General features: G+C 48.5%; 1 protein-coding gene across 9 annotated transcripts in view; it reads left to right on the top strand.

Moving 5' to 3' along the window:
* Window positions 1-16,337, top strand: part of dtnbb (dystrobrevin, beta b) — a 98,986-nt gene that overhangs the window by 68,873 nt on the left and 13,776 nt on the right. For 7 of the 9 annotated variants that reach the window (XR_004765772.1, XR_004765771.1, XM_035422580.1 and 4 more), the window contains 2 exons: window positions 12,049-12,141; window positions 14,546-14,636. Coding sequence is in view for 7 of the 9 variants with exons in the window: in XM_035422580.1 (XP_035278471.1) it covers window positions 12,049-12,141; window positions 14,546-14,636 (184 nt within the window). In the remaining 2 variants the exon portion in view is untranslated. The remainder of the gene's footprint in view (window positions 1-12,048; window positions 12,142-14,545; window positions 14,637-16,337) is intronic. The other 2 variants (XM_035422584.1, XM_035422582.1) reach the window with 1 other exon arrangement.

Below are 16,337 nucleotides of genomic sequence, written 5' to 3'. Positions count from 1 at the left end.
CCCCCCCTCCAACCGCATGCATCCTGACCACAGGGGTCTCAAACCCCAGTCCGGGGGGGGGGGGGGTGGGGGTGGCAGCAGTGCTGGAAAACTCTAAATGCGTTCCATCACACAACTGCTTTATTTAAATCATTGGTTGGCTACAGAACACACACCTGGCTTCTGAGGCCAAAAATGGCTTCTGTTCGACGGGAACTCACAAAGCCTTGTAAGGTGGAATTAGAGATTCCAGCACCATAACAAACAGGCTTATGTCTGTTGAGTCTCATTGTGTTAATAAGTGGAGGCCTGAATATTGCCAGGCTTCACAGTTGTATGTTTCTTAACGAACAGCCCAAAGATGAAAACCGGTCTGGAAGTGCAGAATTTAATTTAGAGATATCTTTCTTTTCTCTAGTTGAGTCTCTTTCATGCGCCACCCAGCTCCAGCGTCTGTACTGCTCTTTCCCACAGACCCAGACGTGTGGCTTATCTGCCGGCAGAATTACGGCTTTCTGGGAGAAGGTGTTTATTACCATAATCAAAGAGAATGGGATTATCGCGAGACACAGAAATGGGGGAGTATTGATTGGGCCTCTGAAGGAGCCGGTGGCGTTTATTCGAGAGGAAAGGGGGGGGGTGCCGGGGTGGAGGGGGGGGGGGGGCGTCTCTGCCGGTAAACATCTGGCTGAAGAGGTGGAGCCAGTTCCCGCTTTGTAAACGTCGGACACGTTCTGAATTTATCCGCTGGAAAGCGGCTCTCTCGTGTCGCGCCAGCCGCGGGTGCGGCGTTACAGCAGCGTTTTGGGTGCCGTGCGTTCGGAGACGAGGCGAGACTCTGCCGACCCCTCTGTGTGTCTCAGGGATCACTCGGGTTCCGTCACTGCCGTGCTCAGGTCCCCTCACGACCCTGTGCGTTTCGGAGAGACGCTGCTCCCCCGGCACAGCAGAGGAGTGCACTTCAGCTGAGTGCTCGCAAAGTGCTTTCTGCGACGGCCTCCATCCTGACCTTCTGGTGGACTTTATTGCCCCTGCTTTTAAGATTTTAAAAGGGTTGCGCAGAACCTGGGGTCTCCCCACTTCGGCCCCCCCCCCCTGATCCGGGCCGCCCTCGGCCTTTTCGAGAGGCGAGCGGGTCGGGCGGAAGTGCATTACTGCCCACCCCCCCCCGAGAATGCCAGGGCGCGTTTCGGCTAACAGAGGGCGTTATGGGAAAGCACTGCAGCCCTGCGGGGAAAGCAGGAAGGGGCCTGAGGGGACTGAACAGAAGAAACGAGTGCTGTGTGTCACTGAGCGTTTATTACATCACACTGAGTTTGGGATGGAGCGCTTGGTTGGTTTTTAAAGGACTCAGCTTGTGGTGGAGCTGTGTGTAGTTTGTTGTCGAGGGGCTGAATTTTTGGTGGAGCTGTTGTTTGGCTTGTTGTTGTTTGTAGTCTAAGGGGTTGGCGGTTGGTGTTGTGGGGTTATATTTTTGTGGATGTACTCTGATACACTTGACTCGCTCCAGCACCCTGGAGCATTGTGGGTGGAGCACTGTTGACAGCCAGAATAAACCAGACGTTGAGAGAGACAGCCAGCCGACATTTGATGGCAGGTTTTTTTGGTGGAAAACCTTCTCGGAAACTGCTGTGGAGGCTAGTAGGGACCCCGGACTATTTTTGGGCGCGTCTCTTCAGCGAGTCGGTCAAGCGGAGCGGGAGGTCGCCAGAGTGGTTTTAGCGCCCCAGAAGACCGCCCCTTTATCGAATCCGCGCTCTCCCGCCAAGGCTCAGCGAGGTGTAAATTCTCCCTGTCGAGCCATAATGGCCGCCCCGTCGAGCCGTAATGGCCGCCTTGTCTCCCGCTGATGGAGATTAAAACGCGGCAGAATGCACTTATGAAATTACCGCTGGCCCTCGGAGGACGGCTGAACTCTCGGAAAACCGACTCGCTTGCCTAATGATGTCTGTCTCGGGGACGAGTTTCCGTTCCGGGGGGGGGGCGGGGGCGGAGAGAGGGGCTCTAAACGCATTCCGAGACGTTAGGGAAATGGCGGTTTTCCTGTGGGGGGAGAAGGCTGCCTGTGCTGTCAGGACAGGTGTGTAACGAGGGTCGGGTTGGAGAGGGAGGGGGGAGCGTGTGGAGACGTTTCTACCATTGGCCAATTTTAAAAAAAACTGACATTTTAAAAGTTTGCCAGTGGCTTAAATCTTACAGGCGAGCAGATCTGAGGGAGACCTTTTCCTTTTATCACTTAAGTGAGAGCGCTGCTGGAGTGGACTGCACGGGCAGCTCATAAAACGCAGAGCACGGTCCGTGGACAGCACAAAATGAGGAGCAGAGTACACGGGTAGCACACAGAACGCGGAATATTAGCATATATATCCCCAATATTAGTGTATCTTCATCATTTAAGGCTGTTGAAAACATGCTGAAAACCTTCCATACGTCCCTATAAAACCCGTTTTGTGAAAATTCAGCATTGGCTCATTGCCATTTTTCCACAAATGATTTAGTTCCAGTGAACCAGGTGAACAGAATTTGAGCAGTTTGGACCCGGCCGACTTCACCTGGCTGCCTGTTTGAGTCATCAGTTTAACATGTTAAACTGTTTCTAATGGAACCTCATATCATTAGGAATCGTTAATTTTCTCTGGCTGATTAAGATGCGAATATGGGGATATTTATTCATCGCTAGCACAGTTATTTCTGTTCTGGCCCCGGGGAGGGTGAACGGTCCCAGAAAACATTAATTGTCTTTAATTAAGAACAATTAACGAGTCGTTACAATGCAGGAATTGCGACTGTGTCTGGAATATCAATTAACGTTGGGGGGGGGGTAGGGGGGTGGCAGGACTGAGTTTAGGAGCTGAGTTGTACAGTGTGTCCATACCTGTGTCTGTGGGGTGGGGGTAACAAGGCTTTTAGGGGATGGAGGCATGGGGGGAGGGGGGGATTGGGGGGGGGGGGGGGGGGTGGGGGGATGCTGGTGTGGCTGGAATGAAAGGGGGGGCGGAGAACCCCCCCCGGTTTTCGAGAGCGATGATGAGAACGGTTTGTACGCTCGCCTGCAGTGACGGTCGAGGACCAAAACTGAGGCGCTTCTCAGCGATGCTCTGCTCCAGTGCCCCCTCCCCCCGCCCCCCCCCCCCCCCCCCCCCCTCCCCGGTTAAACACTTAACCTCAGTGTCTGCGGCAGAGATCCAGTCGTATTACGCAGACGCGTAAAAACGTCCGGTGTGCAAGCGGCCCCCGAGTCCGATGTCTTCAGCGCAGATCGATGTCTCCGGCGCGGATCGATGTCTTCAGCGCTGATCGATGTCTTCGGCGCGGATCGATGTCTTCAGCGCTGATCGATGTCTTCGGCGCGGATCGATGTCTTCGGCTCGGATCGATGTCTTCAGCGCGGATCGATGTCTCCGGCGCGGATCGATGTCTTCGGCGCGGATCGATGTCTTCGGCGCGGATCGATGTCTTCGGTGCGGATCGATGTCTTCGGCGCGGATCGATATCTTCGGCTCGGATCGATGTCTTCGGCGCGGATCGATGTCTTCGGCGCGGATCGATGTCTCCGGCGCGGATCGATGTCTTCAGCTCAGATCGATGTCTTCAGCGCGGATCGATGTCTTCGGCTCGGATCGATATCTTCGGCTCGGATCGATGTCTTCGGCGCGGATTGATGTCTTCGGCTCGGATCGATATCTTCGGCTCGGATCGATGTCTCCGGCGCGGATCGATGTCTTCGGCGTGGATCGATGGCGTGACGCGACGTTTCCTCCCCTCGAATAACGAGCTTAGAAGAGAAAAGAAGAAGAAGAGCGGAGGCCGGCGCTTTGATTTATCAGTCCGGCGCGTCTTCTGTGAAGTCACTTCGGCTGAAAGCGTCCGCTGAATGGTGAAACGCTGAATTATAAATCACGGTTGCGGTGATAGTGGGGCCCACAGAAGCGTTTGTCGCGGCGCGTGATGCTGCCCGTTTGCCTTCGCACCGCGGCTCTTCGGGGCCTTCTTCCTGTTTGTTCTGACTCCGCCTCTTTTTCCCCATGGCAACGGCGAGCTTCTGGAGGAGAGACCATGAAAGACCGATGTCTTGTGGAAGGCCGCTGTTCAGCTCTAATAGCCAATGGATATTGATCATAAGGAGTACTGGCTGTACTACAAGCTTTTATTTATTTATTTATTTATTTATTTTTTATGAGCTCTTACCTGTAGCTCCTGGTGCTCTAGCCTTCTCTAGACAGCCCCCCCCCCCACCCCACCCTCCCCCCTCCAGAAAGAAAGCTATTAGATTTGAGTGACAGGTGAATGAATCGGGAACCCAAACATTTTAATTTGTTTTCTTTGACTGCTTGTGCTGTGAAAAGGGCTCTATTCAGCTGCAGAAACAACCAAAAGCTGAATCCAACCCCTAGGTTCAGAGCAAGACTGTGTGATTGGTTTGCTGATACCTCTGAATCCACGGGGTGTGTGTGTGTGTGTGTATGGTATAGAGAGGGGGGAGGGGTGGAGAAAAAGAGGGAGAGGGATGGAAAGGAGAGTGAGAGAGCGAATGAGGTGGACAGTTGGAAATATTCAATTGAGAGGGGAGAGAGAGCAGAGAGAGAGAGAGGGGAAAGACAGAATGAGAGAGCTGGAAAGATGTGGTAGAGAGAGAGAGGGGGATGCGGAGAAAGAATGAATGGATGATGTAAGATGAAGAGGAGGGAGGAGGGAACAGCCGTGATGGATTTGCACGGTGTGGATGTGATGGAGGTGGCTGTCGAGTAGGAGATTCAGAGCCATCAATCCCCACACCACAGCCGTCATTGCCCTCACAGACCTGTCATCCCCTCTGTCAGACCAACAAACTATTCACAAACCTCTCATCCCCTCTGTCATACCAACAAACTCTTCACAAACCTCTCATCCCCTCTGTCAGACCTGGGTACGCATCACAAACCCGTGTTATACCCGGCTACTCCTCATAAACCTACTTTGTGTGTCTGTGTGTGTCTGCGCATGCGTGCGTGTGCGCTCGTGCATGTTTAGTGTGCGTGTGTGCGTGTGTGTGCGTGCGTGCGTGTGCAGTCACCTTTGAGTGTTCTCACCAAGATGCCATCTCTTTTTTCTTTTATTTTTATTTTTCACTCAACGTGGGAGTTGAGCGCATTTACTGAAGCGTCCGCGTCATTGTGACGTCACAGTCGGTTTTATTGGACCGCGTCATGGTGATGTCACAGTCGGTTTTATTGGACCGCGTCATTGTGATGTCACAGTCGGTTTTATTGGACCGCGTGCAGCACTAGTCGGCAGCTGCCGGAACGGGAGAACGTTCCGGAAAGAAGAAAAAAAAAGCTCCTCCGCTGGAGGCCTTTCAGCCGCTGCCAGGCCAGCGTGTTCAGCACTTCCTCCCATTATCTCTCACCACAGAAGAAGAAGAGAAAATCTGCTCCCCGTTCAGCAGGAGTGGCGTGACCGCGTAGCGTTAGCCTCCTGCTCCGTGCTCTGCTTCAGACACGACGTCCCAGCTGACTGGGTTTGGGAGGGCGGGGAAGGAAGGTGTTTTGGGGTGACTGTTGTAGGCTCAGTTTTCCTTCACTGTAACTGTTCACACGCAGACCTTAACAAAACAAAAACTATGAAGTAGCTGTTGTAGAAATGGGGCCTTCTAATGAGAAAAGGCCCATAGTCTGATACTGAATCCGGACCATGCCTATGCTGACTGTAGGAGGCGGTGATGGCTTGAAAAAAACGTTTTTTATAGCTCTGGAAGTGTGTGAAACAGAGCTTTCTGAGGTGGAAACCGTTCCACCATCAAGCACGGAGAAAAACGTGGAGTTTAGTGTTTCATGGTGCAGAGGATTCTGGGAGATTAGGGATCTGCTTCTCTGCCTCATTTAAAGATGGAGATGAAGATCAATATGGACTTGCTTTCCTTCCTGGTCCTGTATCTCCGGGTTTCCATGGTAATTAACTAATCTCTGATCCCCTTTGTGAAGAGTGTGTGTGCTTGTACGTCCTGTCGCACACTCTGCGTGACAAATTCTGTAAATATATTAAAAATAATATGAAGATATGAAAAAAAATACCGTTAAAGTGAACATCAATTCTGAGTTTTCATTACAGTTGCGCATACTATGGCAAGCACATTTCCGAAGCTGTCAGAATTTAATGTATGTAAAATATTCTCGTATTTAAGTTACTATATTCTGCTTAAACCATAGCCATGGGAACTTGTGGATTACCCATCCATGCAAGCTATATGCCATTTGTCAAATGTGAGCAAAATCTAAAAATAAAATGTAATTAATGTCAGGGGTCCTGGGGTCGTGAGCAAATAGCCTATTTCATTTCTAAATGGTGGCTTTCACGCTTCATGTGGTTCACACCAACATCTAATGAGAAAAATTGCAATCTGCCAGATAGATGTACTGCAACAGGTGCAGCTGGCTGTAAAGTGCATGCATGATGTATAAATATTATAAATGTTCATGTGACATTTACTCTCTATAGTCGTGATGGCAACCTATAAAGAATTACTTATTTATTTTACTTAAAAGGTACTTACTTCAAGCCCTGCCTGTTCCTGTTTTATTAAGCATTGGAAAGCTTCGGAAGCGTGTGGTTTTTTTAAAAGCCTTTTTTAAGCTTCGGAAATGTCACTTTCGCGCACTTCCGAAGCAGTAAGATGATATTTGTATGGACATGAGAGCATTGTGGGAAATGTGGTTCTGCGCGGCCGCTGGCTGCGCTGGACGGTGAAGAATGTGTGTAATCAGAGAAGGGGAAGTGTAGGCTGGAAACACGGCCTTCCGTCCCCATCCCCTGCTTTCAGATAAAGATGAATGTGAGAAGCTCGCTGTAATTACCATCGTGCCGCTCGCTGGACACACTACTTCCCTGCAGGGGGATAGAAAAACGGTCCTCTCCGACTGTTCGCTGTTCCGTCCCGTCCCTCCTCAATATTCATTAGAGAATATTGGCTTTTGAATCGAACGAAAATAAGATTTAGTGTTGGGGTGGAGGGGGTACGCCATCGTGTAGGATGCTGACATTTTTTTATTATTGTTTGGCCTGAGGCGTCGTTTCCGTGTTGTCGCTCTGCGTGACTGCATGATGCCTGTGTGTGTGTGTGTTTGTGCGCGCGCGGCGCGCTGAAGACGAGCGATGTTTGTTTTATTATGCCAGTGGTTCAGCTTCTGGCTTGGTTGTGTGTGACGAGCTAATTAAATCATCTTTGTTTAATGTACATCTCAAATGAATGATGACGCAGATTTCACAGGCGTTTTTCGCTCTTTGCACACGGGGAAAACGGAATTTTAAGTGCAAACAGCAGATCAGTCCCAGGTGATGGAACTCTGAATTAATTTGGTTATCTCCAGACGCACATTGTTCGGCGTTTATGGGACGATGTTCCCAGAGTATTCTAGTCAGAATAATTGCGCACGCAAAATAACGAAAGACTTAGGTAGTGTAGGGAAATCAAGACACAACGGGAATATTTAAAAACAATATTATACTTGTTCAAATTTGTAGATGTGCAAATAGGCGTTTTGTGTGCGTACGTCACCGTTTATGAAAAGCGAATTCACGCGGTCAGAAGTGCATGACTAACGCGTAAATTGGAGCATAAAAAATGGTGAATTCGGAGGCTCGTGGATGAAAATTCCGTGAATGTTGCTGATTTTCGGAGTTTAACGGGGTCATGTGGCTTCGCGCTTTCATTCGCCAACATGAAACGAAACTTCCTGGCTCCTCTGTGCTGTGTAGCATGTGACGCAAGATTTATCTTATTGGGCTGACGGTCTTATGCGGGGATGCTTGCTTTGTTTATTCTTCATTGATTTATTTCACGGGCTTTAAATGTATCGAGCTGGTCGTAAACACAAAAAAAAACATAAGGATGTTTGATGTACAGAACGAAGCCATTCCGCCCATCTGGGGTTATAATTTTACAGACAGAAGGCAACTTGAAATATTTATTGCGGTCTATATCCGTCTTGTAGAGTAGTTGCGGCATCCCGTTCTGGGCGCTGCACTACATCTGGTCTGACAAAGGAGATGTTTAGCGACGGATGCATCTCTTTCAAGGGCATTGCAGTGGTGCTTATTCGTGAGATTACTGCAGACGTCAGTTTCCTTACGGCCCACAATGCACTGCACACGCATGGCACACCAATAGGGTGCAGTATAGTCTTGAGTCTTGTCGGCAGTGGGTTGTCGCAACCTGTTCCATCATCTCAGCGTGGGCCGATGTGTCTGAGAGCGCCCCCTGCAGGGCCGTTGCGTAATTAGATGTATTTATTCTGCGTGATGCTGTGTCCTAATTGCATGCTTGCTGTGGTTGGTTGAGTAATGTGGGCAGGTTGTGAAAGGATGTCTTCAAATCTGATTGGCTGGAATGGACTCAGTTGGGGGGGGGGGGATTGGAAGCTATTTGTGGATAAATTTGTGTGTCTTGCTGTGGGAAATGACTCAAAAATATGCAAATGAACGAGCAGGCCAGGTGCCAGGTGATGCGTAAGTGTGCGTAGCGTCACTGCCGAATGAATGCCCCATGCATTCCTAAATCTTTTTGGGAAAAACTAACACGGGTCAAGAAATTGAAATGTATTATTAAATTTGTTCATTTGGAAGGGATTTGTTTTTGAATGCAAAACCTATTTGTGCGCCCATTATTTTGTTTGTAATATACAAAAACAAATTTGTGAGTCTCATTTCATTTGTATGAGGTTAGTATTTTTGATTCAATGATTTATGGGGCAATAATAAGCCCATATAATTAGCAGTTTACTTTGTTTTGTAATTTACTTTCCTCTGTTCGCTTCTCAGGTTAGCAGCTGCAGACACACACACACACGCCCGCACACACATTACTGTGGATGTGTGTGTGTGTGTGTGTGTGTGTGTGGATGTGTGCGTTTGTGTGTGTGTGTGTGTGTGCGTGCGTGTGCGTGCGTGTGCGTGTGCGTGCGCGCGCGGGAGCGAAACATAACGGTGTCGGGTGAGGGGGGGGATGAAGCCGTCATTCGGGATTGCATTTGCGGCTGAAATGACAGAAATCCATCAGCCCCCCCCCCCCCCCAGCACTTCCTCTCTCAGACTTCGGAGGCTTGCTATGACATCGCTGTCAGCCGCCGAGCGCTTCCGATTGGCCCTTTTCTCTGGGATCTGATGCCTTAAAAGACATCGGTGTGGAAATGAAACCGTCGTTCCCCCGGTGATGGATGACGCGCGCGGCGGGAACAGTGCCGTCGCGATTCGCCCGGGCAGCCGTCGTCAGCCTTGCCCTGTGTAAAGCTCCCAGACAGCTTTGGGTACGTGGGGGGGGTGGGGGGGGGTTTCAGAGCAGCCGAACACTTCTGTAACCTTGGCAGCAGGGAGATTTCGGGGCACTTGAGTGTACCCCCGAAAGGAGGCGAGGTTCTCAAGTCGCGGATCTAAAAAAAAAAAAAAACGCAGACGGTGGCGGAATTAGCCGTACATCAGCGTCTCCGTGGCGATACAGCAACGCAACTTTTTTTTTTTTTTTTTTCCTGCCTCCTGTGCCGAATTGGATCCCCTCTCTCCCCCGTCTGCTCCGGTTCCAGTCTCCAGTCTGTGAGGGACGGGCTTTATCTGCTTACGATCGGGGCCCGGCGGCCTTTCCGAAGCCCAGAAGGGCGCGGCGCCGGCCGGAGAGTGCTGACGCGTCGTCCGTCTTCCCTCGGAACCCGGGGTTCAGCTTACGCTCGAGTATCGACCCGAACGCCACTGCAGGGCTGCTGGGAAGAAGCATCGACTCTGGGCCCCGCATCGACTGCGTTTTTAAAGTACAGCGGGAGAGACTTCGATACTCTGGTCAGCCTTGAAGTTGAAAGTGTCGATGACCGCTCCCGGGTTGGGCGAATCAGACTCCCCTGATGATTAAGACTTTTTTTTGTGTGTCCTAGTCTGACCTTTAGAAGCTTTAGAGACTTCAGTCTGGCTTCGATGTCGTTTAAGCTCGCTGTGTTTTGTGTCACGTCTTTTATGAGTGCATCACTCAAAGAAAACAGATCAGTGTGTTGACAAATTAGTTTTGCATGGATGCCCTTGAAAATAAATTGTGTCCTTGATATGTACACTGGGATAAGATCGATGTTGTACACAGCATCTGATAATTTGGTTACAGTGTTGACCCCGAGAACGTTGAGTCTTCTTGAAAAATATATTTGATTTTCCATCAAGAGATGTGATCTTGTTTGATATGGCATGCAACTATAATAAGGACAGAAGCTAATTTTAAAACCATAGCCTACCTCTAAGATGTTTGTCAGAAAGTCCTGGAAGATCAAAGTGTCTCCATGATTTTATGTTATTTTTTCTCCTTTCAATGGGTTGCAAATATATGCCTTGGAAACAAAGTGTATTGACTCTCTAGCCAATCCATGGCTTAAAATAGACACTTTATTGCTGAAATGTCAAAAACTAGTCGAACCTGTGGCTCTCTGGGAATCCGATGCCTCTGCCCTAACGTATTTGCTATATGTTTTGATGAATGAGTTCACGGCGTTGTTTTTGAATATGTATATATATAGCGGTAGTAAATTTCATACTGTTGATACAGATATTGCACCCCCTGAAGAACGTAGCTGCCAAAGAGGCATCAAACAAAGTCTGCCTGTGCTGGCCAGGCTGAACAGTTCAAAGAGAATGGGGGGGGAGGGGTGGGGACAGAGACCGTGAACCCTTTAAGGTGTGAGATCACAAATATGTGATTAGAACGTTCTTAACTGAACATTCTAACGCTGATGTCACAGTCAACTACCGGTGACTGAAAGCAGTGGAGTTCTAGAACACTGACTTAGAATTTTGAATAAACATTCCAAAAAAAAAAAAACGTTGCTCTGCATAGGGTTACATTTGGAAAAAAGGTATCAAACTGAGAACAGGACCCGCAGGTGCACATTTTCTCCCCACACCTCCTTTTTGATGTCACTTTCATGGTGAATTTAGTTTTCTTCTAGTTGCGTCATTCGTTCCGAGCGTTGATCATTCACTTGTGATTCATTTTTCGTTCCGTCGCTGAATGTGCCATGTTATTTCATTTATTGTTCCTTGTATTATTTCCCCTGTGATTATGCTGTGTGATATTTTGTTTTCCCCCTTAGTTCTTGTTTTTTATTGATCGTTTAAAAAAAAAAGGCAAAATGTGATTTTTTTTTTTAACCAACCTCCGCATATAAATTTGTGAAAGAAAAACAAAACAAAACAACAAAACAGATTTCAAATGGTATTAATCGTGCCATGTCCTCTGTTCTGACATTAATGATGTGGAGCTCTGATGCAAACTGCTTCAGGCTCAGAGACAGCACTGTCTCCCTCCAGAGAGGGCTCACTTTCATGGCTGGCCTCTAGGGGGCAGTGTGCAATCCTAACAGATTCATCTCTTCAGTCGGAAGGGTTGATAACCTTGGTATTTCAGATGCCATTACTCAGCCAATCCAGCGCTGTCAGAGAGACACCAAGGCTGTACCTAATTGGCTGTTTTTTAAAAAATAAATCAATTGAGCCATTCCAACATTGAAGTGTGCGCCCAAGGGGCGAGTATTGTGTACTAAATTAATGACTGTCCCCTCACATCATTCAAAATGGCTTCAGTTTGAGCTTCAGAGTTTCTAATTGGATCAACCACAGCCTTTCTGAGGGGGCCAAGTTACCTTTTGCCTTTGTGTGTGTTAGTAATGCATTGTGTTTTTGTGTGTTTGTGTGTTTGTGCGGTTGAGTTGGAGTGGAAGTGGCGTTGTGCTTTTTCATTTGGAGGTGTGTCCGTGACCTTTGCCCCCCGTTAACCCATTTGCGTTTGCCTTTGTGTTTTTGTGTGTTGTGTGTTCGTTTTTGTTTGTTTGTGTGTTGGTTTTGTGTTTGTCTGTGTGTGTGTGTTGGTTTTGTGTTTGTCTGTGTGTTGGTTTTGTGTTTGTCTGTGTGTGTGTGTTGGTTTTGTGTTTGTCTGTGTGTGTGTGTTGGTTTTGTGTTTGTCTGTGTGTGTGTGTGTGGTGCACGCTCTGTGTTCTCGCTCCACCCATATCCCCCCTCACCATCGCCACCCCGCTTCCCCAACACCGCCATCACCGTCACCATCACCAGCCGGTCGCCACGGGGACTGTCCGGCGGTCGCCGGGCGACGGAGGAGCACGCCCTGATCGCGGCGTACGTGGCTCGCCTGCAGGCCGGGACACGGTCAGTCATGTGACTCCGCCGCAGACGCCACGGGGAGAGAGAGAGAGAGAGAGGAGGAGAGAGAGGAGAGGGAGAGAGAGAGTACAGAGAGAGAGAGAGAGAGAGACAAAGTACAGAGACAAAGAGAGCAGGGGAGAGGGAGATGCAGAGAGAAAGGGAGAGATGCAGAGAAAGAGTGATGAGAGAGAGATAAAATAAAGAGGGGGGAGAGTGAGTGAGAAAGGGAGAGACAGATGCAGTGAGAGAGAGAGGGAGAAATGCATAGAGAGGGTTGACCATCAGTCAAGAGAGATATGGGGAGGCAGAGCGGAAATGGAGAGAGATGGAGATTTCAGCTGTCAGTCGAGAGATGGAGGGAGAGAGACAGAGAGGAGGGAGAGCTAGAGCGAGGGAATTAAGCCATCCTTACTCAAGAGAAATGGGAAGAGGGGGATACAGAGCGGAAATGGTAAGAGATGGAGATTTCAGCCATCAGTCAAGAGATGGAGAGAGAGAGCCAGAGGGAGAGAGATGGAGAGGGGAGGGAGAGCTGGAGCGAGAGAATTAAGCCATCCTTACTCAAGAGAAATGGGAAGAGGGGGAAATGGTAGCAAGAGTGGGAGAAAGAAACAGAGATAAGGGGTAAAGTGTTAGAAAAAGAGATTTCAGTTGTCTTCAGTCGCTCATTTCACACATCCCTGAACTGATCGGTTAGTTTCTTGGCTCGGCGCTCCGCTGATGATGCCTCAGAGAAACGGGTGCTCTGGATTCTGCCGACTGGCTGGCAGCCCAGGTGTGTCTGCGTGCTTCACGCTCGTCCGCACAGTTTGACGGATCATTAAGGGTCCGGACAGCGGAACGCGGAGTACCTGCGACACCTGCGCACCTGTGTTCATTAAACCTCTGTAATTAATCCCATAATTAATCCTGTTGTGTCGTCTGGGGTTCGGACGGAGAGAGAAACAAGGTCCGTGGTGACCCCAGGATCCAGGTGCTCCCATCCCATTACTGATAGAGCAACGGCAGAGCGACTTCTCATTTTTACATATTCATCCATATTTATACTGCTGGATACATACTGTGGCAATTCAGGTGCTGCACAATGGCTGTGCTCAACGGTGCGATGACACAAAAACAGTCACTTCTGGTGATGGGAAGCAATGCAGTTGTAGAACATTGACTTAGAATTTTGAAAAAGTCTTCCACAAAAAAAAAACCTGCTCTTCAGAGGGGTTAACTTACATTTGGAAGGACACTGCAAAGATACTTCAGTGGCGAAGAATAGTGCAATTGGGGAGGGATAGTTGCTGTACATAGTTGCTTTTTTATTTATTTGCACTTACAAAACCATCATTAAATAATGTGCAGCCTTCTTAGAGTACTGGGACTGAGTGGGGTATTCCAGGATAACAGACAGTACCATTTTAAGAGAAGATTCAGACAGTCGTTTCTAAAAATAAAATAATATATGAATAACTTATATCCGGCCAGATTTCCAAGGCACTCATTTTTATAAATGTGTTATTTATTTATTAATTTGAGGGAAATTTTCAGAAAGAACACCGCACTAAAAACACACTGTGATGTTTTTTTTATTTTTATTTTATAGTGAAAATGAGGTCATCGGCACAGATTAGTCTTTTTGCCACATGATTTTACTGAGAATCCACTGGCACAATGGTCATTCTGTTTACATAAATTTCCATTTTAGATGGGTTATATCGCCAAGATAGCCTCCAGCGTTCGTTTTGTCTTTAGCTCGGATGTTTATTCATTCCATGGACAGGATTGATTATTAGTATTGTTTCAGTGCGGAGTGAGCATTTATAACGATTTATCAGCTTTCGGCTGGACGGAAAAGCCGTACAGACCTTCCGGTTCCAGTTTGAATTTCAAACACAGCCAACTGCCGTCCAACCGCCTTCCCACAGGCCACAAACAGAAATGAAAGGAGAATAAACAAACGAGATGGAACGACTGCTTCGACTGACTCGTTACGGAGGACTATTCGATGTTTATACTCCCCTTCCAGCAGAGATACGTTTATTTCTCATCTTTGGGTGTAAAACATGTAAGCCGCTGACAGGTCGTAGTTCTTCAAGATGTGACATTTTAACCAGAAGGGATTTTATTTTTTTTTAAACACACTTGGAATGCAGTCGTGACCACATAAGCCACAGAATCGAGTTGTGGCATCATGTTTGAACAGGGGTTGTAAGCAACATGACTGTGCTGTTGTTATTGTTTGTGACCATTGTGTGCAGTGTAAGATTGATTATTTTGATTAATCTGTGTTCGTGTTCAAATGCTTTTCTGCACACCATGCCAATATTTACGAATGCGTTTCAATAAAATTGCATTTATATTTAGTGTTTAGTTATTTTGTGGATTCATCGCTGATTTGGACACCGTTTGTTCTTCACAGCGCTCTGGACAGCCCGAGCCGATTGGACGAGGAGCATCGACTCATCGCGCGCTACGCTGCTCGCCTGGCGGCCGAGGCCAGCAACACCGCGGTGAGTGCCATGGCGACGGGCGTGTCGTTGTACGCACAACGCGAGCTCGCACACCCGTACTCCGTGTGTTTCGCGGCTCTGGTGGCGCACTTCTTGACTATGCCTCTCATTAATTCACCTTCGGCTAAAAGCATCTGGAAACCATATGCTTTGGAAAATGGAAACGGAATGTACGTTTGGTGTATTAAAATCAAATATGATCAGAAGCGATGACATTTCACAATTTATGGGCAAATGTATAAACTGTTGTTGACACTTTCAGATATTGCAGTAAACTTCAAAGATGGCTGTGAAATACATTTATTGTTATATTTTCCAAAAGGTTCACGTATAATTTGTGTTCAGGCATTCCTAAATTTGCCTGGGTCTAATTTGTATGCATTACTATCGTATTTTGATGGACTCGCGCACTGCCTTGTTTGTCCAGTACCCCCGAGTGTAATCATCCTCCCAGGTTAGTGTTTGTCTCCTTTCAGAAGAGATTTGATTGTTTACCGTTGCTGTAATTACAGTCGTTGTGATTGGTCCGTTGTGCCCCTGTGCCGGTCTCAACGGACACGGCTTCGCTTCCCACGAGCGGTCATCTGCAGAACGCGCAGTTCCAGCGCCCTTGGCAGGGGAACGGATCCGTGCGAATGTGTGTCTTTTGTTTTCGCCGTTATCGGAAGGAGGCAGCGGTTTATTAAATCACCGCTCCGCCGCCCCGTCCCCGTCGCCGTGGCGAGGAGGGCATGTTCAGAGACGTGTCCTGGAGCCACGATTCGGCCACGGCACGGAACACCGTGTCCCTGGAATGAGGTCGTTTTTCCCTGAAAAGGACGGATCGGATTAAACTCCGCAGCTGACGGGGGGGTGGGGGGCAGACTGTCGCACGGGGGCGGGGATTAGACGCGTGTTTTTATCTGACAGCTCGCCTCCTCCAGCCTCTGAATGACAGCCCGGCAAACAGGGCCTCAGACAGACTTGGAGACGAGGTCCACGTGCTGGGTCTTCACTGTCGTTAATAATTCCTCCGTCTAAAGAGGAATATTTTTCACGCCAAAGTCGCTTAGTGCGCTGGGTATTTCTAGGGGCAGTGGGGCCTCTTGTCTTAATTGATGTAGACGGGGATACATGGCGTGAAAAAAAAATTGGCTCATGCACAGAGGGTAGAGTGTAGTGAATGCGCCCGTTTGTGTGAGAACTGGTTTTGGATGCAGAGAAAACCGTTCCCAGGACTTATAACGGATGCCGGTGAGAACCGTGAGAGGGGGCCCCCTGCTGGTGGGTTTCACTCACTGCACTCGCCAGCTCCTGGTAAAAACCGTGGCAAGAAGCTGCTTTGCGCCGCGAGTTCTAATTCTCTCCCTGAAGTTGCTTGTTCCAGTTCAGAGGAGCGCAACTGCGGAGGCCCCTGGAGATCTCGCGGGCTCTGCTGGATTTTGTTTTCACCTTAAGCTTGCCAATTAATGCATACCCTCTAAACCAGACGAGGTGGATTAGCTGTGTAATCGTCTGCCTTAATTGACCAGCACAGTGCTGAGTAACTATGGAAACTAGAAGATTCTGCAGCTGAACTTGGAACCAGGATTGCAAACCCCCCCCGTTCCAGCCAAAAATGGAACAGCCCACTGTTTAGTAAACGTTTGGTTGTTTCTAAAAGAAACAACGTGAAGGAGGCGCTGTTAATAATGTAGTTTTTGTATATTCTGCGGGTGAATC

The sequence above is a fragment of the Anguilla anguilla genome, chromosome 6, assembly GCF_013347855.1.
Source record: "Anguilla anguilla isolate fAngAng1 chromosome 6, fAngAng1.pri, whole genome shotgun sequence".
Taxonomy (NCBI): Eukaryota; Metazoa; Chordata; class Actinopteri; order Anguilliformes; family Anguillidae; genus Anguilla; species Anguilla anguilla.
Note: the sequence above shows the minus strand (reverse complement) of the source record. Positions and strands in the feature narration are given on the sequence as shown.